The sequence below is a fragment of the Monodon monoceros genome, unplaced genomic scaffold, assembly GCF_005190385.1.
Source record: "Monodon monoceros isolate NGI ecotype Baffin Bay Population unplaced genomic scaffold, NGI_Narwhal_1 Super_Scaffold_21, whole genome shotgun sequence".
Classification (NCBI taxonomy): domain Eukaryota; kingdom Metazoa; phylum Chordata; class Mammalia; order Artiodactyla; family Monodontidae; genus Monodon; species Monodon monoceros.
In genome coordinates this window covers 25,204,870-25,232,521 of record NW_021703778.1, presented here as the reverse complement: position 1 = coordinate 25,232,521, position 27,652 = coordinate 25,204,870, and the positions used below count along the sequence as shown (strand labels likewise).

Here is a 27,652-nt window from a genome sequence, read left to right as displayed (position 1 = left end):
TTATGGACTAAATTGTGACCTTCCCTCCTTCCCCCCAAATTCATATGTTGTAGCCCTAACCCCCAATGTGGCTGCATTTGGAGATAAGGCCTGCCCTAGCAGACGAATAAGACCATGATATCAGACATGAAGAATTCCTTCAACAGGCTTATTAGCAGAGGGGAGAATCAGTTAACTTGAGGAAAGGACAATAGAAATTTATCCACACTGAAACATGAGTGAAAAGGGAGGACAAAACATACCAGCATCCAAGAGCTTTGGGATGATATGAAATGGTCTAACATATGTGTTACTGAGTCCTAGAAGGATGAGAGACAGGAAGATAGAAGAGAGAAAAGCTGAGATTTTCCCAAAGTGCATGAAAAACAACAAATTCCAGATCCAGGAATCTCAAAGCACCCTGGTCAAGATAAATACAAATAAAAACACAATTAGCACATCATTATCAGACTGCTGAAAATCAGTGATAAGGTGGAAAATCTTAAAGACAGCCAGAATGAAATAATGAAATAATCCATTAGGAAGATATTACATTCTGAAGACTTCACATCAGGCACTGTGCAAACCAGAAGATGATAGAGTGACATCATTAAGAAACTGAAAGAAGGGATTCCCTGGCAGTCCAGTTGTTAGGACACCGCGCTTCCACGGCAGGGGGCATGGGTTCAATCCCTGGTGGGGGAACTAAGATCCCACAAGACACGTGTCATGGTCAAAAAAAAAAAAAAACTGAAAGAAGAAAAAGTCAACCTAGAACTTTAGACTCAGTGAAAATCTCTCACACAAATGAAAGAAAAATAGTGGGTTTTTTTTTTTTTTCGGCAAATAGATGCCAAGAGAATGTATCACCCATAGACCTTCACTACAGGAAATGTTAAAGTAAATTATTCAGGCAGAAAGAATATGAGACTAGAAAGAAGTCTGTATCTACACAAAGGAATGAAGAGTACTGGAAATGGTAAAAATGTGGGCAAATATTTAAAAATTTTTTCTTATTTTTAATCTCTTAAATGGATAATTGACTCTCTAAAGCAAAAACAGTAACAATGTACTATGGGAATTATAACATATGTAGAAGTAAAATGCATTTCAACAATAGCAAAAAGGATGGGAGAGAGGAATTGGGAATGTACTGCTGAAAGATTATTACACTTAAAGTGAAGTGCTAAATTATTATTTAAAGATAGACTATGACAAGTAGAAAATGTATATTCTTTAGAGCAACCACACACACACAAAAGGTATAGATAATAAACAATAGTGGAATGGAATGGAATCATAAAAAATCCAAAAAACCCAGGAAATGAGAAAAAAAAGTAACAAGGAATAAACGGGACAAATAGAAAACACATAGCAAGATGATAGATTTAAACTCAACCATATCAACAATTAAATATAAATGGTTTAAGTAACCCAATAAATTAGAGAGATTGTCAGATTGGATTTAAAAAGCAAAACCAACTATATACCATAAGAAACCCAGTTTAGGGCTTCCCTGGTGGTGCAGTGGTTGAGAGTCCACCTGCCGATGCAGGGGACACAGGTTCGGGCCCCGGTGCGGGAAGATCCCACATGCCGCGGAGCAGCTGGGCCCGTGAGCCATGGCCGCTGAGCCTGCGCGTCCGGAGCCTGTGCTCCGCAACGGGAGAGGCCACAACAGTGAGAGGCCCGCGTACCGCAAAAAAAAAAAAAAGAGAAAGAAAAAAAAGAAACCCAGTTTAAATATAAAAAGAAATAGGGTAAAACAATGGAAAAAGATATGCTATGTTAATACTAATCAAAAGAAAACTGGGGCTATATTAATTCAAAGTACACTTTGAACAAAGAACATTACCAGGGATAAAGAATATTAAATAAAGAATAACCCTAGGATAAAGAGGGACATCATATACTAACAGGATAAATTAATCAAGAAGACATTGCAGGGTTTCTCTGGTGGCGCAGTGGTTAAGAATCCGCCTGCCGGGCTTCCCTGGTGGCACAGTGGTTGGGAGTCTGCCTGCAGATGGAGGGGACATGGGTTCGTGCCCTGGTCCGGGAAGATCCCATATGCCATGGAGCAGCTAGGCCCGTGAGCCATGGGAGCTGAGCCTGCGCGTCCGGAGCCTGTGCTCCGCAACAGGGGAGGCCACAACAGTGGGAGGCCCGCTTACCACAAAAAAAAAAAAAAAAAAAAAGAATCCGCCTGCCAATGCAGGGGACACGGGTTTGAGTCCTGGTCCGGGAAGATCGCACATGCCACAGAGCAACTAAGCCCGTGCGCCACAACTACTGAGCCTGCGCTCTAGAGCCCGCGAGCCACAACTACTGAAGCCCGCGCGCCTAAAGCCCGTGCACCACAACAAGAGAAGCCACCGCAATGAGAAGCCCGTGCACCACAACGAAGAGTAGCCCCCGCTCACCGCAACTAGAGAAAGCCCGCGTGCAGCAACAAAGACCCAACACAGCCAAAAATAAATAAATAAATTTATATTAAAAAAAGAAGACATTGCAAAAAACTTTCAACAAAATGAGTATAGAGGGAACATACCTCAACATAATAAAGGCCATATACGACAAACACACAGCTAACATCATACTCAACTGTGAAAAGCTGAAAGCATTCCTCTAAGATCAGGAACAAGACAAGGATGCCCACTCTCACCACTTTTATTAAACATACTATTGGAAGCCCTAGCCACAGCAATCAGACAAAATAAAGAAAGAAAAGGAATCCAAATTGGAAAGGAAGAAGTAAAACTGTCACTGTTTGCAGAAGATCAAAACAGATGAACAAGAGATGAAAATTTGAATTTTAATATGATAAAATTTATCAATTAAATTTTTTTTCTTTATGGTTACGAGGGTTTTTTTTTGTTTTTGTCTTTTAAAGAAATTCTTCGGGGACTTACCTGGTGGTCCAATGGTTAAGACTCCATGCTTCCAGCGCAGGGGGCGTGGGTTCAATCCTTGGTGAGGGAACTAAGATTCCGCATGTTTGCAGTGTGGCCAAAAAATAAAAATAAAAAAAATAAGAAATTCCTTCCTCAAAGTCAGAAAGATATGAATCTTTATTTTCTTATAAAAAGTTTAAAGTTCAGCTTTTGACCACTAAGTCCTTACTTAATCCATCTGGAGTTAACTTATTTGCGTGCTATGAAATAGAGATCTAATTTCATTTTTTTTAATATGGAAAACCCACTTTTTCTAGCTTTGTTTATTGAATAGTCCCTCTGCCATGCTACCTCCTTCATCCTTCCCAAGTTTAACTCTCCGTAAATAAACTCTTCCAGGAAAGGTGTCTCCACGGGATCAAGAAGGACAACATCTCTGGTGAAATATACTGGGTGACTCAGATGAACACCGACTTTATTTCAAATCATCCCAAACAAGAAAAAGCCAAAGTGTATGCATTTGTCAATAAATAAATATATACACACATTTATACTGGGGGTGAAATGATAAAGAAAATGTGATGACTGATAGGTGTCCATGAAATATAGAACTTTCTTGCAGTTTTGAAAAACTTCACCTTCATCTTTGATGAGAGGTCCAGGGATCCATGCAAGCAAGAGCAATCTTGGATTCCTTATGAGCCATGGAGAACAAGATTTAACCTTCCTTTCCACCTGAGAAAGTAGAGGGAACAAGGCTCAGATTCTGGCAGTGGGTAAAGAAATATACTCTCAACCAGGCGTGTTCTTTCCTGATGAATGTTCGGTTGCAATTCCTCAAATCAGTCTGTGAAATCGGAAAGATTGTTTCCAATACCACCTGGAAGAACTAACAAGAATATATTTCTCTTTTTATTCACATAGGATCCAGATTAATTGTAGAAAACTTAATCCAAATAGCAAGAATAGGAACTGAAATAATCATTAGGGCCCTGAGGAAACACTCCTATTATTGAAGTGGACTCCATGATGGTTCTGCTAGGGCTCTGCTCCAGGGGAAGTGCTGGGTGTCGTATTGAGATGCCCTAGTGCTATGGTGCTCTGTGGAGCCTATAGGGCTTGAAGTCAGGCTGCTGGAGTTTGAGTTTTCCTGCACACGGGCCTCCCTCTGCCTCCCTTTTCTCATCTGCAAGGTGGGAACAGAAGTGGGGTTGTTTGGGGTACAGTGAGATTCCAGGTAGGGTCCTAGCCTAGGGCCTGACCTCTTTCAGCAGCTCATTATTATTACTATTAGTCATCATTATTACTCTTAGTAATAATAGTAGTAATTATTATTCGGCATTTTAATGATGTCTAGCTGACTTGGGTTTTCATGGGCAAAGCTTATAAATAGGACACTTTCTGTGCCCAGTTAGGGTTCATGCTTATTTCCTTCATTTTAATCCACAGCAACATGCCGTTAACCTCTGATTTCTTGAGCCTGGACCTAATCTGGAAGGTCAGAGCCATATTTTAAAGTAATTTCATGCTAGTTATTATGGGACTCCTGAGTTTATGAAAGAAATCATGCTTGGGTTTGTACTTGCACCAGATCCTACATGACTTCATGGGGAGATTTGGTTTTAAGGGTCATTAAGAGCAGATTGGGCCATAGCCTTTATCTCTTTTTTCAGGTATAAAAATGAAATAACGAGAAAATAAAACACAACAAATTACATATTTTTGAATAGTCTTCAGATAACACAGCTGTCTCTTAAAACTTCAGTCCACAACTCCTCTCTTATTTATTAGCCAAAGCAAGTCACAGAGCCGTGCCTGAGTTTAAGAGGGTGGTCGAGGGAACCTCCTGCATGGTGGAGCGCTGAATATTTGTGAGCACTTGTACCCATTAGAGGCACAGTGTGACCCACTGTACTTGCAGTTTATTTATTTTCTAATATTTTTGTCTCTACGGGTCCCAGCACATGGTTTGTCCATTTAAAATGACTGAGACATCTCTAGGGAGGGAACCATGGGAGAAGAGGAAAGGAAAAGCCCACAAACCCCACAGATGTACTTTTGGGGAGCAAAGATGCCATCTGATTCCTCCAGGTAGAGTGAGCAGACAGCTGCCCTCACAGGACCCGGGTGGCAGAAGCACTTTATAAGTAGAGACAATAATTTCTGATTCTAAACCTCTGACCTACCAGGTGCATTCCATCCTGTCTCGCCCACTCCATGCTTTCCCTCTGTCCACTTCCGTAAGCTCTCAGGTCAATTATTAACTCATAGTTTTGTTTTAAATTCTATCCCAGGATTCCATTACCCGCTTCTATGGAGGGGGGACGTCTCTCTTCCATTTCTACCCCGATGTCTCCAAGTGGTAAGTGAGGGTGTCCTGTTCCAGGCCCTGAGGGTGACATCCTGCAGGTCCTTGGGTGCCATCAAGTCCTGGCAGGAGATCCGCTGACATTCTTGGCCTCAACTCCCTCCCCGCACCCAGGCTCCTTCCTCGCTGAGGCCTGGAGAGTGTGCGGTCCTTGCCTGCAGTCCCCTCTGGTCCCCACATGGGCACCTGGAGACATTTGGACTCTGTTCAGGCCACGTTCGCCCCAAGGGGAGCTCAGAGCTTAGACCACCTCTGGAAGCTCTCTCTGGCTTTTCCCACTTCTAGGGGTGGAGTATTTGTGTTCCTGCCTACTCTCAAAACAGCCAGCCTTCCCTAGGCTATTTTTTTTAAACAGCTTTATTGAGATATCTTTGACACATAAAAATTATATACACTTAGGATGTACAACTTGATGTTTGATACAAGTACACATTATGAAAATATCACCAGGATCACGCTAATAAACGTCTCTGTCACTCTACGGTTGGCCCCTAGGTTCATGGGTGTCCCAATTTAATGGGGTGCCTGTATCAGAACCTACCCCCCTCCGCAGAGCGCGGAGCAAGGGAAGGTAGAGGCGCTGAGCTAGACCACACCCCTTCTCTTCCTTCACCTCGAGGAGGACCGGGGGAGAGTGTGCGTAGGGAGGGAAACCAGTTCTCCCGGTTGTCCCTCAATCCCCCACCTGTTCTGTCCCACACCTGATGGAGTGTTCTTTGAACAGCAGATTAACATCTGGTGACTTTGTTTTCATGAGTACGAGTGTAGGTGGTTGCAGGGGCACAGAGGAGAGTTTGGTGCCTTAATCTCTAGCTCTGCCAAAACATCATACTTTACATATCACCCTATCACAACGTCTATGGAGCCGTCTGTCTGCAGGTTTTCCCTAGAGAGTGGTGCTACGTAGTTGTAAAACAAATATATGGAAAACTCAAAATCCAAGGGCCCTAACAGAGGTTTCAACACTGTCGTCTTGATCTACGTGGACTGGATGTCCCGCTCACTGAAATTCACATGTCTCTGGGTGTGTCTGGTGAACCTATAGGGACAGGATGCAGGAATCTATTTGCAGTTTTGGAGAAGTGAGCCCAGGGGACAAGCATAGCGAGGAAGGAACGGAGGACATCCTTGTGTCTGTCTGAGACTGTCCCGTTGGTCTGGCCCCTTGGCCGTGAGTGAGAACCTGATGGCAGGAAAAGCTATAGGCGTGAGCTGAGGGTACAGGATTCACGGAGGACTTGGTGAGACTCCAGGGCACATGGAACTTGTTTTAGAGCAAATACAGTCCTGACAACCAGATCCCAAAGGTGTCTGAGTGAGACGGGGTGTGTGTGTGTGTGTGTGTGTGTGTGTGTGTATGAGACTGTGAGTGTTGCGTGTGTGCCCATGGGTGTGTGCAGGGCTAAAGTCCTACACTAGCAGGTGGAGCAAGAGCAAGGAACTATGGGTTATCACCAACAGCCTGGCTTGGTCTGAACCTACTGGCTCGTGAGGCCAGAAGACATTTCAGTCAGAGACCAGTCCCCTACCCCAACACCCCAAAAACCCAGAACCCTGCCAGGAATTTCAGACAGAGGTGAATTCTTTAGAAAGCATTTTATTGGGGGGTTAATTGAAACTGCACATATATGAAGCGTACAATTTGATATGTTTTGACATGTCTGCACCTGTAAAACCACAATCACACAAATGCCCCTTTGTAATCCTCACTCTGCCCCTCCCTGCGCCTCCCCTGACAACCTGCTTTCTGTCACCGTATATTAGTTTGCATTTTACAGAAATTTATATAAAATAAATGGAATCAAGCAGTAAATACTCTTTAAAAATTGTGGTTAAAAACATATAACACAAAATGACCGTTTTACCCATTCTTACGTGTACAGTTCGCAGCATTAAGTACATTCAGAATGTTCCGCGACCATCACCACCATCCATCTTCAGAACTCTTTTCATCTTGCAAAATTGAAATTTTGTACCCGTTGAACAGTAACTCACCGTTCCCTACTCCCTGCAGCCCTGACAACCCCCATTCTACTTCATGTCTCTGATTCTGACTACTCTAAGTACCTCATATTAGTGGAATCAGACAGTATTTGTGTTTTGTGATTGGCTTATTTCATTAGCACAATGCCCTCAAGATTCATCCATGTTGTTGCATATTGCAAAATTTTCTTCGTTTTTTTAAGGCTGCATAATATTCCATCGTGTCTATAGACCACACCTTATTTATCCATTCATCTGTTGATGGACACTTAGGTTGCTTCCATGTTTTAGCTATTATGAATAACGCTGCCATGAACGCGGGTGTACAAATATCTTCTTGAGACCCTGCTTTCAGTTCTTTGGGTATATACCCAGAAGTGGGATTACTGGATCATATGTAGTTCTATTTTTTAGTTTTTTGAAACTCCATACTGTTTTCTGTACTGGCTGCACCATTTCACATTCCCACCAACAGTGCACAATTTCTCCACATTTTTGCCACCACTTGTTCTTTTTTTTTTTTTAATTTAAAAAATTTTTTGCCTGCGTTGGGTCTTTGTCGCTGCACGCGGGCTTTCTCTAGTTGCGTCAAACCGGGACTACTCTTCGTTGCGGTGCGTGGGCCTCTCATTGCCATGGCTTCTCTTGTTGTGGAGCATGGGCTCTAGGGCGCACACGGACTTCAGTAGTTGTGGCGTGCATGCTCAGTAGTTGTGGCTCACAGGCTCTAGAGCGCAGGCTCCATAGTTGTGGCGCACGGGCTTCGTTGCTCCGCGGCATGTGGGATCTCCCCAGACCAGGGAACCCATGAACCCATGTCCCTTGCAGTGGCAGGTGGATTCTTAACCACTGCACCACCAGGGAAGTCCCATTTTTCTGTTTTTTTGATAATAGCCATCCTGATGGGTGTGAGGTGGCATCCCATTGTAGTGTTAATTTGCATTTCCCTAAGATAAGGGATGTTGAATATCTGGGAATATACTTATGGCTGATTCTGGAGGAAACTGTTGCTGCCATAGAAATCAATGCTGTTGTAACTGCAAAAAATTTTGGAGCCTATAGTGGCAGTCAACCACTGTTCTCTTTACCAAGGCTGCTGGAGCCTACAGCCATCTCTCGCTGATGTAGATGCTGCTAAAAGCAGAAAGGAAGGTTTATGGCTTCTCTTTTTTCGTCTGCCTTCCAAACTCTTCTTAGGACTTCCCACTGGCCACCTAGCCCATGGCTGGGGTACGAGCATCTGGGAAGTGTAATTTGCAAAGACCCAGCCCCTGACAGTCGAGAGCAGGGTGTGGAAGGACAGGAAGTCATCACATACCTGCTGCTGCATCTTTTACTTCTTTGCTGATTAATGGTATTTACCTGCACAATTAATCACTTTGCTCTAAAGCATTTATTCCACTGAAGATTTCAAACACTTTATACCTTCTCTTATTAGGGTCTATTCTATCAAGGTAATCTGAAGATCTTAAGCCAGATTTTCTCTTCTGAGTCTGCTAATGGAAAACACATAGCCACCCGCCTTGCGTGACTGCTTGAAGGTAGTTATTAGCCTTTTTTTTTTTTTTCCAGATGGAATATTCTCTTAACCTACCCTCGTATCAGTAGGATAACATCATATAACTAGGATAACTTATTGTAGAAGAAGAGGTCATGGGTTTGGCACGGCACTCCTTCAGAGGAGGAATGGAATTACAAAGGGATTGGCTTTGAAAATCTCAGCAGCTGTCTCTTTCTGATTCCTGACTAGCTGGAAAGCACCGTCTGCTAGGAACATCCCCATGTGAGCCCATATTTTTGGAAAGCCTTCAGGGACACCTTAAATTAACTACAGTCATTCTCTGAAGATGAGTAAGGGAGTAGTCAAATTAGTGCAGAAAATTGATGCCATTTTATCTGATACACTTGTTCACCTCCTGGAGGGAGAATTTTTTTAGATAACATTTGTGGAACAGAAAACATGTACTTACTTGAAAGTCTGCTTAAATGTCATATGCTTATGTATATGTATAGCTGATTCACTTTGTGATAACAGCAGAAACCAACACACCATTGTAAAGCAATTATACTCCAATAAAGATGTTAAAAAATAAAAGGGGAATATTAAAAAAAAATGTCCTATGCTAATTCTTGTCCCGTTTTCCACTGAAAATATTTTGATACCGTTATGACTGTCTAAGCCAAATTTGGGGGAGGTGCATGTAGGGTGGATGATTGTTATGGGATGTTGATACAGCTGCTCTAATGAGGGCAAAGGTCACAGTGGCCTAAAGGGAAGGGTATTTCTTTCTTTTTTTTTTTTTTGGTAGTTATAACTGTTATAAATATCACATCTGCATTTTATTTTTTTAAAAAACTTTTTATTTTATATTGGAGTATAGTTGATTAACAGTGTTGTGTTAGTTTCAGGTGTACAGCAAAGTGATTCAGTTATACATACACATATATCTATTCTTTTTCAAATTCTTTTCCCATTTGGGTTGTTACAGAATATTGAGCAGAGTTCCCTGTGCTGTACAGCAGGTCCTTATTGGTTATCTATTTTAATATAGTAGTGTGTGTACATGTCAATCCCAAACTCCCAATCTATCCCTAGGGGAGGGTATTTCTGACTCATGTCCAGTGCAAGAGTAAACAGCTCTGGCGGGGCCCCTCCATGTCAGACATCCAGGCTCCTTTGGTTTTATTTCCCTGTTAAACTTAATGTGTAGTTTTTAATTCCGCTGCTTGTTCTAGCTCCCACTACGAAGACCACCTGCCAGCCAGTGGAAGAGGGGAGGAAGGGCAAGGCACACCTGTTCTCTTCAAGGACACCTTAGAAACTGCTCACTTTACCTCACTCATGTCTCACGAGTCAGAACTTAGTCACGTGGCCCATTTAGCTGCCGGGGAGGCTGGCAAACGTAATCCTCAGCTGGGGGAGGGCTGTGTTCCACTAAAACCTGGGCTTTCATTACCAAGGAAAGACTGGATTTAGGGGTCATAGCAATCTCTGTCAGAATAATTTATTTTCCATAGTTGTTTTAAATTCCCAGTCTGACATCTCTGCCATATCTGAATTTGGTTCTGATGCTGGCTCTGTCTCTTCAGGCTGCATTTTATGCCTTTTAGCATGCCTTGTAATTTCTTTCTTTCTTTCTATTTTTTTTTTTTGCTGGGCTGCGCGGCTTGCAGTATCTTAGTTCCCTGACCAGGGATTGAGCCCAGGCCCTTGGCAATGAAATCGCCGAGTCCTAACCACTGGACCACCAGGGAACTCCCTAGCATGCCTTGTAATTTTTTATTGAAAGCTGGACGTGATGTACTAGGTAAAAGGAACTGAGGTAAGTAGGCCTTATGGTGTGAGGCTTTGTGTTTGCCTAGGAATTAGGCTGTGTTTAGCGTTTACTATACCTGTGGAGGCTGAAATTGCCTATGGTGTCATTGTTTTTATCTCCCTGGCTTTCCCTGGGTTTTCTCTGCGTTTCCCTAGAGACTTTTTCTTCAATAATGGCTAAGATGTGTGGGTCTTTGGGCTGTGTTTCCCCGTTATCATACAGGAGCCTTACTGATGTGATGGTGAGGTGTGGGGGAGGGATTGTTTTACAATTATCTTACAATTGTCTTACAATTAGGGGTTAAGTCTCCTTAGTGAGCCTGGGGCTGTGCTTCTCCCCCAACCCCTCAGGTGGGATAGAAAGCCTGGATAGGAATCCAGGAATCTGGAGTTGATATTTCCCTTCTCCTGTGTGCAAGGTAGAGCAGGTCAGAACTGGGCATTTCCCTTCCCTCTGGTGTGTTAGGCTTAGATAAAACCCAAGATAGTTAGGGAAGTAGTTTCTCCCAGGGACAGCCCTCCTTAAGGAGAGCAGAGTGTCTGGTATATTTCAAAATTGGTTCCTTTGCCCCCTCCCCCTGCTGTAAGCATGAGGGGGGTTTCTCTGACCGTCACCATGAGGACCTGGTTCACCCCCAGGAGGTAAAACTCATGGAGACGTAGGGCCTCCTATGACTGGACCCCTGGAGTTTATACCTCCCAGACTTGTGCACACCGAGCCTCCAGCAGTCATGGGTTTCGGTTTCCCTGCCCCAGTGTCTGCTCCAGGAGGCCGTTGATTCTTTGCATCCACCTGTCTGTCACTTCACTTTGGGGGCAGAGCTTTGCCCTGTGACTGAAGATCTGAGAAGAGTCACTGGTGTTCAGTGTGTTCAGGCTTTTCTTCTTACCCCAGGCCTGGAAACTGCTCATTTGCTTTCTGTCTCTTTGGAGCTGCCTATTCTGGACATTTCACACAAAAGGAATCATACAACATGTGACCTTTTGTGTCTGGCTTCTTTCACTTGGTATAATGTTCTTTAGGCTCATCTATGCTGTAGCCTTTATCAGGACTTGATTCCTTTCTGTGGCAGAGTCATATTGCAGTGTGTGGAGAGACCATGGTTTGCTTATCCATTCCTCTGTTGGTAGGCCTTTTGGGTTGTTTCCATCTCTTCACTGTTTGGCTGTGATAAGCAGTCGTATACAAGCTTCTGTGCGGACACGGGTTTTCTTCCTTCCTATGGAACATGCCCAAGAGTGGAAGTGCAGGGCCATCTGGTAATTCTTTAACTTTTTGAGGAACAACCACCACAATGGCTGCACCATTTTACATTTCCTCCAGCAACGTATGAGGGTTCCTGTTTCTCCACATCCTTGTCAACATTTGTTATCTCCTCTTTTTTTTTCCCTTAAAGTCATCTTAACAGTTATGAAGTGGTGTCTCACCATGGTTTTGATTTGCATTTCTTTTTTTAAAAATTTTTATTGAAATATAGTTGATTTACAGTGTTGTGTGAGTTTCAGGCGTACAGCAAAGTGATTCAGTTATATATATATATATTCTTTTTTTACATTCTCTTCCATTATAGGTTATTACAAGTTATTGACTATAGTTTCCTGTTCTATACAGTAGGTCCTTGTTGGTTATCTATTTTATATATAGTAGTGTGTATATTTTAATCCCAAGCTCCTAATTTATTCCTCCCCCCACCCCGTTTTGGTAACCATCAGTTTGTTTTCTATGTCTGTGAGTCTGTTTCTGTTTTGTAAATAAATTCATTTGTATCATATATTTTTTTTAGATCCCACATATAAGAGATATCATATGCTATTTGTCTTTCTCTGTCTGGCTTACTTCACTCAGTATTATAATCTCTAGGTTCATCCATGTTGCTGCAAAGGGCATTATTTTATTCTTTTCTATGGCTGAGTAATATTCCATTATACATACATATATATATACATATATATCTGATTTGCATTTCTGAAATGACCAATGATGATGTGCTTGTTAGCCATCTGTCTGGACCTCTTCATATTATTAAAAAGTATTGAGGCTCCTCAAAACTTTTTGTTATGTAGTTACATCTAGTGATACTTATCATACTTAGACACTAAAACCAGGAAATTTAAAAAATATTAGTTATTAATTCTTCTATGAACAGCAGTAGTAAACTCATTATGTGTTAACACCAGAGCGATGACATCATCACATATCATGTAGCTTCTGGAAAACGCCACCATACATTTGTAAGAGAATGAGAGTGAAAAAGGTAAATAACATCTTAATCACAGCTGACCCTTGAACAACACTGGAGTTGGGAGCAATGACCCTCTGTGCAGTAAAAAATCCACGTGTAAGTTATAGTTGGTCTTCCGTATCCATGGTTCCTATGTATCTGTGGTTCCTCTGTATCTCTGATTCTGCATCTGCGGGTTCAACCAACCAGGGATTGTGTAGCACTGTAGAATTTACTTTTTAAAAAAATCCACATAGGGCTTCCCTGGTGGCACAGTGGTTGAGAGTCCACCTGCCGATGCAGGGGACACGGGTTCGTGCCCCGGTCCGGGAAGATCCCACATGCCGCGGAGTGGCTGGGCCCGTGAGCCATGGCCGCTGAGCCTGCGCGTCCGGAGCCTGTGCTCCGCAACGGGAGAGGCCGCAACAGTGAGAGGCCCACGTACCACAAAAAAAAAAAAAAATCCACATGTAAGTGGACTCATGCAGTTCAAACCTGTGTTGTTCAAGGGTCAACTGTATTATGAAAAAAATTTTGATCTTATGGACCTCCCTCCCCCAAAATGAGTAATGATAATCCAGTTTTATTCAAGTAAGATAAATAAGATTAAAAAATTTTTTTTTCTGGTCTTATATTCGTCTTAACATTAGTTTCCCCAGAAAACATATACTTGGGGGATGTTGATGATGGAACCTGATGGTACTTGGTTGGTCACAGAAAGGACAGAAAATGGTTCTTTAATCTAGATATGGACCTGCTGACTCCTGCCCATTTTTTTCATAACATTTTCCTGCCCTTTCAGAAATGAAAACTGGCTGCTGATTTAAATTTTTCATTAATCTTCATTATGTGATTTTGTTTAACCTGGACATCTAAGTCAACTGATTGAGAATTGAGATTTTTGGCAAAAGTCTGAATCTGCACTGAAATCTCAGCCCCTGAGGCTGACTTTTCCAGTGAGAGTTGAGGGTGGGAGGCATAAACCCCGTGGTTCTCAAAGTGTGGCCCTGGACCAGCATCATCAGCATCACTTGTAACCTGTTAGAAATGTAAAGTCTCAGGCCCCACCCCAGACCTGCTAACTCAGAAACTCTGGAGGTGGGCCCAACCTTCTGTGTTTTCTGTTTTGTTTTTTATTTTTGGCTGCGTTGGGTCTTCGTTGCTGCACGTGGGCTTTTTCTAGTTTCAGAGAGCGGGGCTACTCTTCCTTGTGGTGCGTGGGCTTCTCATTGTGGTGGCTTCTCTTGTTGTGGAGCACGGGCTCTAGGTGCGCGGGCTTCAGTAGTTGTGGCACGCTGCCTCCGTAGTTGTGACTTGAGGGCTCTAGAGCGCAGGCTCGGTAGTTGTGGTGCACGGGCTTAGTTGCTCCACGGCATGTGGGATCATCCCGGACCAGGGATCAAACCCATGTCTCCTACATTGGCAGGCAGATTCTTAACCACTGCGCACAGAGAAGTCCCCCCTTCTATGTTTTAACAAGGCCTCCAGGTGATTTTGATTTGCTCAACGTTGTGCTAACAGTTTGAGGATCACTGGTGTGACCTTGTCCATAATTACATGCTCTCCCACCCCACCCCACCCCGACTTCCTTCTTTCTTTCCTTCCTTAAACATTGAATGTATTGCTCCCTTATCAGTGTTTTTATGACACTTGTTTGAAAATGTACACATTTGCACATTGTGTGTCTGTCTGTAAACATCAAATTCGTGCTGGCCAAACACAGAGTATCATTTATAGCAAGCCAAGAGAAACTAACTCTTGAAGTGGCCCATTAGTCATGTACAGCTGAAGCTTTTTGACCGGAATAATCCATTACCTAGGATCTAGCTTATCCCCCTTCTCCCGACATTAACTCCAGTGAAATCTTTTCAAATATTGAAGCTCTACAGTTCCAAGGGCTTGGTTGTCCTCTTTTGGTATTACCCAAAGACTATTCGCCCATGGACTCTGTTCTTTAGAAACTCAGAATTGAAGGTTCAGTGGAGGGGGGCTAGTTTAGACCACTGAGCTAAGGTCCAAAGCATTCCTAGTTACCAGTCCAGAGTTCTTAGGGGGCATTCATTAAAGGATGTGATCAGGAGAATGGGGTAGTCAACCAGAGGCTGGGAAAGGACCTATGTGGACCAAGGAACAAGGTCCAGTTACATAGGGTAGAGAGCGTGTGTGTCTATTTACATTAGTGCTAGGGTTTTCCTTGGGATTTCTAAACTGGGAAGTTGGGATGAACTTAGCATGAGGCTACTCTTCTTTGTATTATACATGGCATGGAGAGAGTTCCATGCCGGTCATGCTTTAATGAACACATACACATGAAAATGGGACCAAGAGTTCTGATTTTTCCTCCCTGTTCCTCCAGTGACCTTGGACTTGCTGCCTACGAGCAGGTCAAGCTCGCTCGTTGATACTACAGAGCTGGCTTCACGATGGGGTTGCAGGTGCCTGGTGTCCTGTGATGTGACTTCAGAGCTTTCCAGAACCCATGGGATCAGGAGATGCCTCTTGGATGAGTGTTCAGCTGCCTTGATTTTGATTGTGGTCCATGACATCTGCGGGTTCTTCTTGGCTTCTTACTGCCCTTGGTTTTCTAGATTGTCCTTCTATTCTTCTTCCTGTAGTGATATAACAAGTCATAGTCATGGGTGTAATGCCGCACCAAGAAGAATGTGGTCTGCACCCTAAACTGATGTGGGTGGAGCATTCAACAGAAGCCCCCATTGACCCGCTAACTTTAAATCCCACCCCGGGATACTGTGACCTTCCCACATGCTGACCACCCCTCTAGAGATCAAGACTGGCAGCCCTGTGGTCCTCACAGCGTGATGATCCAATCATTGTGCGGTGAGTGGCGCTGAGAAACAGCCTGGGACTCAGATCATTACAGGTGTGGAGGCTGGGTGGGTCTTAGGGAAGGGGCTACAGGAGGGGGTCTGCTCCAGGGCTACTCCCCACGGGGTACATGACCCTCACGTTACACGTCATCCTAGTGTGTAGTGACAACAGTCCCCCGTAACACTCTAACATCTGGCGTCATCCCCAAGTCAACCCTCTTCCTTAACCCTCACTTTTGATCAGCCACCAAATCCTGCTAACTTGACTCACGTATTTCTCGATTTTTTTCTCCTTTTTTTTAAAAATTTATTTTTAATTTATTTATTTTTGGCTGTGTTGGGTCTTCGTTGCTGTGCGTGGGCTTTCTCTAGTTGAGGTGAGCGGGGGCTACTCTTCATTGTGGTGCGCGGGCTTCTCATTGCAGTGGCTTCTCTTGCTGTGGAGCACGGGCTCTAGGCGCGTGGGCTTCAGTAGTTGTGGCTCGCAGGCTGTAGAGTGCAGGCTCAGTAGTTGTGGCGCATGGGCTTAGTTGCTCCACGGCATGTGGGATCTTCCCAGACCAGACCAGGGATCGAACCCATGTCCCCTGCATTGGCAGGATTCTTAACCACTGCGCCACCAGGGAAGTCCTTTTCCTCCTTTTTAACTTATGTCCACTGACCTAGTTCATGCTCTCCTCATCCCGTGTGGATTTATTCCATCGTAATATAATCAAACTGCCACCACCATTACTCACCGTAACTCCAGCCTCTATTGCGGCCAGACTGTTCAGAGGGCCAGTGCTACCATTTATCGCATAATTGAGCTTCTGTGGCTCGCTGTCGTCCTCAGGATCGGGCCCGAGCTCCTAAGTCTGGCCTGATCTTCCAGGCCTTGGTCCCTGGCCATTCCCACAGCACCACTGTCACCACTGCCCCGTGCACTTTACACCCCAGTGTTCAGAACTGCTAGATCCTCCCAGACGTCCTCGTGCCCTTCAGGCTGCCTTACTTCTCCTCCTGCCCCTCTGACTTGCAGCTTCTCCTGCCATTCTTTATCTGGCCACTGGTATCAGCTCTGAAAGCCTTCTGGGTGTCCCCATACAGGATTAGGTTCTTTTCTCTTCGTTCCTGTAACACCTCAACCTTAGGCTTTAACAAATTACATTTAAAGTCTCAATTTTTTTCCCCTTCTCCTCCACTGATCTGTAAGCTCCTGAGAGCAGGGGCCATTCGTATTCATCCTTAGGCCCCTGGCAAGTGCCTGGTACATAGGAGATATTCTCATAGTCATTTTAAAATTGAGATATAATTGACGTAGAACATCGTGGAAGTTTAAGGTGTACCGTGGATTGATTTGATACATTTATATATTGAGGTGTAATGAACACCGTGGTGTTAAAGCTAACACTTCCATCATATCACATAACTGTCATTTCTTCTTGGTGGTGAGAACATTTAAGATCTAGTCTCTTAGCAACTTTTAAGTATATAATACAATGTTGTTGATTATAATCACCTCTGCTGTGCATTAGATTCCCCAGAACTTATTCATCTTCTAACTGCAAGTTTGTACCCTTTGACCAGCATCTACGTAGGAGATATCGTATCAAAATTTTTTGGAAGTATACGGAAGACAACAGCTGCCTAAAAGGAATAATAAAACCAACTAGCTGTGCTAAGGGGTTTTCATGAATTGAAAACTCCTAGTTTTCTAGCTGGCGCTGTACCATAAGAACTTTCTGTGGTGATGGGAATGTTTTGTATCTATGTTGTCCAGTAATGTGGCCACGTGTGGCTATCAGACACCTGAAATGTGGCTGGTGCAACACGTAGACCGAATTTTTAATTGCATTTAATTTATTTAAGTTTAAACTTAAATATCCACACGTGGCTAGTGGCAACCCTATCAGACAGTACAATCCTAGACTTCCCCAGCCCTTCCTCAGCCCATGGGAACATCTGGTTACTTCCTAATTTGCTCAGAGCTCCCATGGGGCAAGGCTCCAAGAACTGGTGTGTTGGCAAATGTTTAACAACCAGCTGTCTGAAAAAGGCTGCCTGTTTCCATGGTGTAAAAACTCCCACCACTCCCAGTTTCAAGCTACCTTGAATACAGAGTTGGGGAGAGACGTGCAGTATAAAACCATCATATAGATAGTATTTCCTCAATACAGATACACAGATGCAAATAACCCTGAGAATAAAGTAGTAAAATGCAGTAAAACAATTAGAAAGTGATTAATTTTGAGTACTTATTAACTTTGTTTTCTCTTTTAATAAATTTATTTATTTATTCATTTTTGGCTGCATTGGGTCTTCGTTGCTCTGCGCGGGCTTCTCATTGCGGTGGCTTCTCTTGTTGTGGAGCACAGGCTCTAGGCTCGCGGGTTCAGTAGCTGTGGCTCGTGGGCTTCAGTAGTTGTGGCATGCGGGCTTCAGTAGGTGTGGCTCGCGGGCTGTAGAGCGCAGGCTCAGTAGTTGTGGCGCACAGGCTTAGTTGCCTCGCGGCATGTGGGATCTTCTCGGGCCAGGGATCAAACCCGTGTCCCCTGCATTGACAGGTGGATTCTTAGCCACTGTGCCACCAGGGAAGTCCCTGACTTTGTTTTTAATATAATTTATTTAACTGTAAGTTTATATAATTTAATTTTTAATAATGGCTATGCTTAAAAGCAGTTCTCAAAATTCCAGAACATCTAGCTTTTGGCTCTCAGGAGCTGGGGTAAGTCAGCTCCCAGTAATTGCTTTAAAAAATTAAAAAAATCAAATGTAGTATTTCTGTTTGGCCACAAGAGGGCACCATCAGATGAAATTCAATTCTAGGAAGGCTTTTGGACCAGCTCTCTGGGTCAGTTTGAGGTGTCTGTTTAGGTCTCCTGGAAGATGGCAATTCTGGGAGATCTTGGAAACTCATATAGTTTCAGGCAGTTCTTGGTTTCACAACATCAAGTCCAAACCTTTCCCACTCCCAAATAGCTTCATCCCTTTGTGTCCGAAGGTTTGGGTCTTTAAGCTACCAAATACAAAGATCCTTGATAGGTATTAGGTCCTGTCAGTGAGGGAAGGAGAGGATCTGTCTGTGCAGTAAAAATAGCGTCTTGGGCAATTTACCTGCATCATCTCACAGAATCCTATAAAAACGCCTCAGGAATTGGCTAACACGTAGAGGGATTGGTAGGTTGCCGGGTATGCGAATAATTCCTAACACGGCAACCCTAGAGGGCTTCTCCTTTGCGTTGCAATCATTTGTGCTTTTTAATTGACAGAAGGAAAACCAGGAGTTTATCGTGGGCCTGACGATCAAGATAAGAATGGAAGGAATCTGATGATTTCTCTCTGGCTAGGCAGGCTGGGGGGTCGGAGGGCTTTGGTTCTTGGCGGGGGGTGGGGGGTGACTCTCTGTCTTCTCAGGGTCTTCTGGGGGGTTTATATCAGGGTTGGCAGAGTGCACCCGGTGAGGAGGGGGTAGGGGATGCCCTGGGAGGTGGGGAGAGTGACAAGCTAGGTCTCCATAGTCCTCTGTCTAAAGGGAGGGAGAGACTGACACTGTGTGTGTGTGTGTGTGTGTGTGTGTGTGTGTGTGTGTGTGTGTGTGAGAGAGAGAGAGAGAGAGAGAGAGAGAGAGAGAAATGATTTCACGCTCTTGATTCTTAACACTGTTAGTGCAGTGGGTCTCAAAGTTTAGTCCCTGGACCAGCAGCATTGGCATCACCTGGGCATTTGTTAGACGTAAATTTTCAGGCCCTACCCCAGACCTGCTGAATCAGGGACTTTGGGGGTAGGCTTGGCAGGCTCTGCTTTAAGAAGCCCACAGGGAATTAGGAATTTGGGATTAACAGATACTATATATAGAATAGATAAACAATGAAAACCTACTGTGTAGCACAGAGAATTATATTCGGTATCTTGTGATAACCTATAATGGAAAAGAATCTGAAAAAGTATATATATATGTGTATTTATATATATCTGAATCACTTTGCTGTAAACCTGAAACACTGTAAATCAACTGTACTTCAATTTAAAAAAACAAGCACCCCTGGGAGATTCTGATGCACTCATGTTTCAGAACCACGGGTCCAGCTCGGAGTTATCTAAACTGGATGTGTATGTATTAGATGCGACTGAGGAGCTTTTAAAAAGTACTAACATCCCAGTAACAACAGGGCACACAGTACGTACATTGTGGTCCCATTCACATGAAATGTCCAGAACAGGCAAATCCATAGAGATGGAACGTAGATCAGTGGTGGCCAGGGAATGAGGGGGGGGGGGATGGAGAATTGGGAAATGTGGGGTTTCTTTTTGGGGTGATGGAATGTTCTGGAATTAGATACTGGTGGTGTATACGCAACAGTGCTGAAAACCACTGAATTACACACTTTAAAATGGTTAAAATGAAGAATTTTATCTCAATTAAAAATTAAAGTACTGATGTCTAGGGCCCACCCAAGCATTGGTATTTTTAAAATCTCACCGGGTCGTTCTCCTCTGCAGCCGGGAGAGTTAATGCAAGTAAGTCCACACGTGGGGTCGCGTGGGTCAGGTTCCTGGCCTAGGGGGCTCTGGTGTGAGCGGCTGCATTGGGGGGTGAGGAGCGCAGGAGAGGACCAGGGCTGACGCTGCCCTTGGTTCTCCGCTGCCAGGTGACGGGGCAAAGAGGTCCTGGGCACTAGACAGAGGTTGCAGTTTGGGCCTCTGCTGTGCAACCTTGTCCACGTTGCTCAACCTGCCAGAGCTTGTAGCAAAGGTTTCAGGTTGCCATAATGTTCGCAAGATAAGCATGGACCCTGGCATACAGTAGGCGCTCAGTGGATGTTCGCTTCCTTGGCTTTCCCATTTCCCTGCGGCTGTAATTCTGTGGGTCGACTCTGGGAAGGCGTGCACTGGCCAGTTCTCCCTCTGCTGCTCCCCAAACCCCTGGTGGTCAGGGAGGAAGGGGGTGGGCTGGGGGGGAACGGGTCCCTGCCCCGGTGCTTTCCTGCGCGGCGATCCCCTCCCCACAGCGTGGGCAGGGCTTCCTTGCCCACCCGGGACTCACCATTTCTGCTGCCAGGTGAGGCCGGTCAGGAGGAAGATGCTGATGAGCAGTAGGATGCAGCCGGCCACTGTGGACGGAGAGGCAGGTCAGGGAAGGGGGCCCCGGGGCTGAGAGAGCCCGTCCCCTTGTATCCGTCCCCACCCCCAGCAAAGGGCTCGCGAGAGGCGAGCGCTGCGGTTTTTGCCGCCACTTTTCAGAACGCGGCTCCCTCCCGGCAGAGTTTCCCTGGAGGCTCCAGGACCAGGGCCTGGGGGTGTGGACTGGAAGGGCACAAACCTTTCCTCAGGGGGCTCCACTCTTTCTGTGGGGAGCAGCTGACAGGCACCCTCTTCAGAAAGGTTCAGAGTCCCCGGCCTCGGTTAAAGAGGCCGTGAGTGAGGCCCGCGATGGGTAAAAGAAATGTTGAAATATAAAGATGCATGATAAACACTTAGCATCTCCTGAAAGTGTTGTTTCCCAGATGCTTCTTTCCGGTGGTCCTGAAGCTGTCAAGTTATCCATACGTCCATCTGTCTGTGTGTCTTAGACGTGCCTCAAAGCCTGTTTTGCTCCACTCACCCCCTCCCCTTATGAGAATAATTGACATGTAACATTGTCTAAGTTTAAGGTGTGCAATGTGTTGCTTTGATACACTTATACATTGCAAAATGTATTGTAATTACCATTTCTTTTTTGGGCCAAGAACATTTCAGATTTACTCTTAGCAACTTTCAAGTCTACAATACAGCATTGTTAGCTGTGATCACCATGCTCTACGTTCGATCTCCATACTTGCTCCACTTTTCACTGGAAGTCTGTGCCCTCTGACACCCGCCTCCCCATTTACCCCACCCCCAGCCCCTGGTCACCAGCATTCTGCTCTGTTTCTAAGAGCTCGGTTTTGGTCTTTGTTTTGTTTCTTTCTCAAAGCCCGTTTTTGCCTCCCACCAGGAAACACCTGGAGTGTTGGTGGCATGCTTCTCTCTTCCGCTGGTTCCACCACATCCCCGCACCCTGGCCTCCCCTCACACGCAGGTGCCGGGTATTTTGCCCTCTAGGATCTGGTCGGGAGGCACTGGTTGAGGCTGGTTTGAAACCTCACTCCTAACTCACTACAACCGGTGCCTGTGATTCCGAGTCATGTTACTATCTGGATTCGTCTTTGACTTTTATAAACATTATATAGTGTAAAGAGCTAGTTTATAGTAACTAACAAAGCAACTCACCAACCCACCAAGCAAACGTCCCCTGGTCACTGTCTGGTGCACGTTTGTCACTACCCACCTGCGATCTGATACTCGGTTGTAAATATGAACGTATCCATGGTCGCAGCCACTTCTGTGGGTGTTTGGAAATCTGTGCAAGAGAGAGAGAAGGGTGCTAGTCACTGCTGATCGTGGGGCTGCACAGGGCTGGGAGAGTCCAGGCTTCTTGGGGCTGGGGGCTCGGAAACCACTGGAGAGCTAGGAGAGACCAGGGGAACCTGGGGCCAACATTTGAACATTTCGTTCTTCTGCCTCGAGGCGCCGCCCTCATCTTGTTTCTCCTGTGACACTGGCGGTGTTTGAGGACCGGGAGGTTGCACGCAGGTGTGTGATCATCTCTACCACCTACAGGCAGCTCCAGGCCAACCCCTCCCCTTATCCTGCATCATGGTTTAATAGCCAACCTTTTATCTTCCAAGAAACTCCAGCCGTACCTGTGGTACCTGCCATCCTCGTTGTTAAGGGAAAAGACGTTTCACTGCCAGGGGGAGCATCCGTGCTCTCCTGAGGCTCTTCATCACCTGGAGGAGAGAGTAAGGATGCTTGTGGAACAGAAGGTGGGGAGTGGAGGTCTCATGTCCACCCCCTCCCTGGCCTCCTCAGCTGACCCCAGATGCACTAGCTGAGGTGTGAGTCTCAGTTCTCGGTTCCCCATTAGGGTCACAGCAAAGTGGCTCGGTGGCCGCAGCAGAGCAGGAGGGAGGGAATTTTGTGATCCTGACCCTGGCTTTCTACAGAACTCAGCAACTTTCTCCCCACGCTGCCTACTCAGCTCTGGTTTCCTTCTGTGGATTGGAAACGGGTCATCATAATACAAATACCATCAAACCATTAAATGAAGTAGAAATGCACAAAAGGAGAGCTTTTCTCTGTGACAGGTTCCCCGTTGCTCGTGGACACGCCTGGCGTGCAGTGTGGCTCATGGGGGTCAGGCTATGGGAAAGAAACACAGCAGCCTCCCAGAAGATCCAAGAGGGAGACATGGGGTCTGGGAAGCGGGGGTGAGCGAAGAAACCACTAACACTTAGGGTCAAATGGAAGCGACTTTTGATTGTAGAAATAGTAAGACTATTTCAGAATGAAAATAGCAGAAGACCTCAACGTAGGTGGCTTGTCTGCGTGTATGAAAGAGTGTGCATGCGTGTGCATGTGTGTTTGTGCTTGAAAAATTCCCTTCCCTGCACGTCTGCACTTCGGCAAAGCTCAGGTGGGACTCACACAAGAGGAGGGGGCATGCTAATGGTGTGGCATGGCACAAATAATGGATTTACATTGTGTATCAGCAAGTCGGAAGTGTGTGCATGGCATGTGGACTTTCCTTTTTGAATGAGGAAGTTTTGGTAGCTTAGAGTCAGAAGAAAAATTTCAGGATCAGCTAGAAAAGGGGGCAGCAGGATCGCCAGTGAGGTAGCACCCAGGGGGCTTTGGAAGACCTTTCTTCCTCTTCTATCTCCTGCTATTTATCCCCATCAGGGTACAGGGGAACTCAGGTGATGAAGACCTTGGAGTTTATCTAGTCTGTTTTCTAGAATGAGAAAAAACAGAGGCCCCAAGAGAGGAAGAGACTCGCCCAAGGTCATGTAGCAGGTGGGTCAGGGATTCCAGGCTGGTCCGCCTGACAGAAGCAGCAAGGTGGTGGACCTGGCGGGGGCATCTCCATACCTGGAAACTGACTGTTCTCCCTGTCACTTATGCACCCAAGCTTGGGCTGGGTCCACCTCATGTTCCCATAGATCATCTTGCAGGTGCTCTTGGTAGGGCCTCCCTGTAGGGCCCTGAATCCCTGAGTGCACTGGTAGTAAACTGTCTGCCCCGCCATGAAATGGTAAATTCTCTTCAAAGGTTCACGTTCATGTTCCCATGGTGGAGGCTCCTTGCAGTGACCTGGAAGAGGGAAAGGAAATTCCAAAGGCAAAGCTGAGGAGACATTGTGAGTCCAGGTTTCCTCTTCCTAGAGACTGGACCGTGGTTCTTACTCTTTTCTTTGTCCCCTTCCTCCCTCCCTCCCTCCCTTCCTTCCTTCCTTCCAGTAAGCATTGATAACATCTATGTGTTAGGACCTTTGCTAGACACGTTGTGAAAAGGCATAAAGACCCAGTCCCCCTGCAAGGAGCAGACAGTGGATCTGGAAAGGAAGCACATACGGGCAGAACGTGGTGAGGATGACAGCCAAGAGACAGACGCTTGCTCTCGGAATGCAGAGAGACAAGCAATTACTTCTGCTGATGGTGAGAGATTTGATAAGTAGACAGGCGTGTGAACGGTGGTCTCAGTTTAGGGCTAAAGGCAGGCTCAAGCCAATCTGGGCCAATGAAGTGTGGAGACCGTCTGGATCCCCACTGCTAAGTGAGTTGCAGCTGGTGGTCATCTTGGGGCCACAGCGGAAGGACTGGGGACAAATCCAAAGCCAGGAGGAGGGGAACACTGAGATGATCTTGGAGAAATGGAGCCTGATCCCTGATCAAGCCATGCCTGAAGCTTGACCCAGGTGGGCCCTTTTAAGGGCCCTGAAAACTCCCATGCCCAGTAACTTTCCACTCACCCAACTAAAACCCAAGCCTGGCTGACCTTTAACCTCAGAGATCATGTCCTGCTCTGATTTAATCCCAGAATCCAACCCCTGCCCCCGCCAAATCTGGACATATGGACCACAGGTCCCTCTAAGCCCAGAAGTGTGAAACTGCATATATGCTCTGACCTTCCACAACCCCAAGGACCCATATAACCTTCCCCCGTGCCCTCTGTAACCCTCTGCAGCAGGAGGCCGAGTGGTCCCGTCCAGGGTGGTCTGCTCAGTGCAGCACCTTGCAAATCATGACTGAACGTGTGTTTCAGGCTCAGAATCAAACTGCCTTTACAGTCAGTAAAATTCATAACCGTCTGAACCCATTTGAATTGGGTTTGCTTCTTTCAAGTGAAAACCTCCACATTAAGACAATCTGTGAAGTATCCCTTAGCCAGAGCCAGCTGGTTATCTCTTGAGTAAGGACAGCAAACTTTGACCTCTTGAGAAAACTTTCAATAATTGTGGAAGGTGATGCGGGAGAAACAGAGAGAAACAAATAATTAAATGTGTTCGGAAACCTTGTTCCAGCACAAAGTCAGAGTGAAAAGGGCTGGAAACAGCATGTTGCAGAGTAGTCCTTGGATTAGTCATTGGGTTTTAGTTTTTTTAATTAATAGAAGCTGAAAATAAATTCAGACTAGTTTAAATAATCAGTAGCAAGATCCCTGTTCTAATTCAGGAGACCCAAGGCCTTATTTCAGTCCTATTATGTGAGTTTAGCCAAGTCTTTAAATGTCTCTGTGTCTCAGTTTATTCAGTGAATTGAAGTAATATTTCCTGCTCCCTGATTCACTGGCTTCTGAGGTTCAAATGAGATTATATACAATGTCGTAAAGTTCTTCGTAAGGTTATAAAATTAGCATAGGACCATGGGGTCTTGTAAGGTCAGCTGGTCCCCCACAAGGCTCAGGTTTTCCTAATGGACTCTCTTTCTTCCTGATGTTATGGCTTGACTTCAACATCTTTTTTTTTTTTTTTTTTTTGCGGTACGCGGGGCCTCTCACTGCTGTGGCCTCTCCCGTTGCGGAGCACAGGCTCTGGACGCGCAGGCTCAGCGGCCATGGCTCACGGGCCCAGCCGCTCCGCAGCATGTGGGATCTTCCCGGACCGGGGCACGAACCCGTGTCCCCTGCATCGGCAGGCGGACTCTCAACCGTTGTGCCACCAGGGAAGCCCCAACATTATTAATTTTGGGAAGTTGGGGCAGCAACTCGCTAGGCCACATCCTATTAGCTAGGAGGTGTTTGTCCACAGCTTCCAGAGGCACCAGTGTGGCACCGCCCACTTCACAACCCTGTCCTGTAAGGAATGTCTGGAAGTAAATTGCTTTGCTTGGAGTTCACTGCCTTGTACTTAAGGGGAAAACACAGCATCTCTTTGAGGGCAGGGATGACCGTCTACTCAGGTTTGTATTGTCTGGCCGCAGTGCCTGGCACAGTTTGTCCCCAAACATGCTTTTTGAATTGAATTGAAATGAAGTGAATTGAATTGAGTTCTTTTTGGCCAGTTCCCAAACCCGGAGGCAACCCAGAGCCCAGGTTGGGTGCTGTAAGAGTGGCTTGAAATGCTGAGCAAACAGCCTGCAAACACTGCACAATAGTTCTCGTCCACATGACATCCTTAGGAAAGAGGACAGCAGGACAGATCCTCCTCCTCTGGGGCACACATCCTGTACGTGCAAGAGAATGGGTCCCCTCTTACCTGGAAGGTTAGCTTGGCCTGTGGGCTGCATTTGGCTCTGCATTTCTGTGGTCTTTTCTTCATCTTTGAGTCCAGGAGTAACTTGTTTTCCTGGAGTCTTAGGGGAGGCTAGAGAGGATGGATGGAATGAAGAAGATAGCTTCACAAAAGTTTAAAAGAGAACACGCTCTTCATGTATTCATTTGCTCAAAAAGAGAGTCTTTCTAGGGTCTGTGATGTGCCAGGCAATATCGAGGGATACTGGGGTTATAAAGATGATCCCCACACACCCTGCCCTTGGGGGGCTCTCAGGGGGCCTGTTCCTGGCCAGTGCAGCACTGGCCTGTCAGTCAGGTTTCCTGTACATGATGTCAATGGCCTACAACGAGTTTCTGAAGGAGCTGAGATTTTTCTGGTGGAATTGTTTGTGTCTGTGTGTCTCTCCAAAAGGGACGCCATTCTGGCCATCAACCCCATCAACAGTGTACGTGGGGGTGAGTGTGGTAGCGAGAGGAGCTATTAATTCAACAGCCCGCCCACTCCTCTGTTTCCCAAGGCAGTTCATTTAAAAGTTAGAGAGAGGCCCTCCTAAAGCAATGACAATGGTGCAGCCACTATGGAGAACAGTACGGATGTCCTTAAAAAACTAAAAATAGAGCTACCATATGATGCAGCAATCCCACTCCTGGGCGTATAACCAGAAAAGACGAAAACTCTAATTCGAAAAGATACATGCACCCCAGTGTTCATTTACAGCACTATTTACAATAGCCAAGACATGGAAGCAACATGTCACTGACAGATGAATGGATAAAGAAGATGTAGTATGTGTGTGTGTGTGTGTGTGTGTGTGTGTGTGTGTGTGTGTATAGTGGAATACTACTCATTCATAAAAAAGAATGAAATAATGCCATTTGCAGCAACATGGATGGATCTACAGATTATCATACTAAGTGAAATAAGTCAGTCAGAGAAAGACAGATATCATATGATATCTTTTATGTATGGAATCTAATCAATAGTGCTAATAAACTTATTTACAAGACAGAAACAGACTCACAGACATAGAAAACAAACTTATGGTTACCAAAGGGAAAAAGTGTGGGAGGGATATATTAGGAGTATGGGATTAACAGATACACACTACTACATATAAAATAGGTGAATAACAAGAATTTACTGTAAAGCACAGGGAACTATATTCAATATCTTGTAATAATCTATAATGGAAAAGCATCTGAAAAAGTGTGTGTGTATACACAAAACTGAATCACTTTGCTGTACACCTGAAACTAACACATTGTAAATCAACTATACTTCAATTAAAAAACTGTGATAAAATATGCATAACATAAAATGTACCATAGTAACCATTTTTAAGTGTACAGTTCAGTGGCATGAGCTACATTCACATCATTGTGAACTAGAATTATTTTTAGTTGTTTAGTAATTATTAGTGTAATGTCTGTCCTCCCTCCCTCCCCCCGAAGTATAGGTTCCTTGAGGGCTGGGTCTGTCATATCCCCAAGTATCTGGAACAGGCCTTGGA

At 45.2% G+C, this 27,652-nt stretch overlaps 1 protein-coding gene across 1 annotated transcript in view; it reads right to left on the bottom strand.

Annotated features, from left to right (window-relative positions):
• Positions 1–15,015: 15,015 nt before the first annotated feature.
• The window catches only part of IL2RA (interleukin 2 receptor subunit alpha), a 43,120-nt gene continuing 30,483 nt past the window's right edge, over positions 15,016–27,652 (bottom strand). The window contains exons 3-8 of the mRNA XM_029236148.1: positions 26,125–26,232; positions 23,520–23,741; positions 22,292–22,378; positions 21,877–21,948; positions 20,614–20,680; positions 15,016–15,371 (exon numbers count right to left, since the gene is read on the bottom strand). Of these exons, the coding sequence (XP_029091981.1) occupies positions 15,347–15,371; positions 20,614–20,680; positions 21,877–21,948; positions 22,292–22,378; positions 23,520–23,741; positions 26,125–26,232 (581 nt within the window). The 3' untranslated portion in view covers positions 15,016–15,346. The remainder of the gene's footprint in view (positions 15,372–20,613; positions 20,681–21,876; positions 21,949–22,291; positions 22,379–23,519; positions 23,742–26,124; positions 26,233–27,652) is intronic.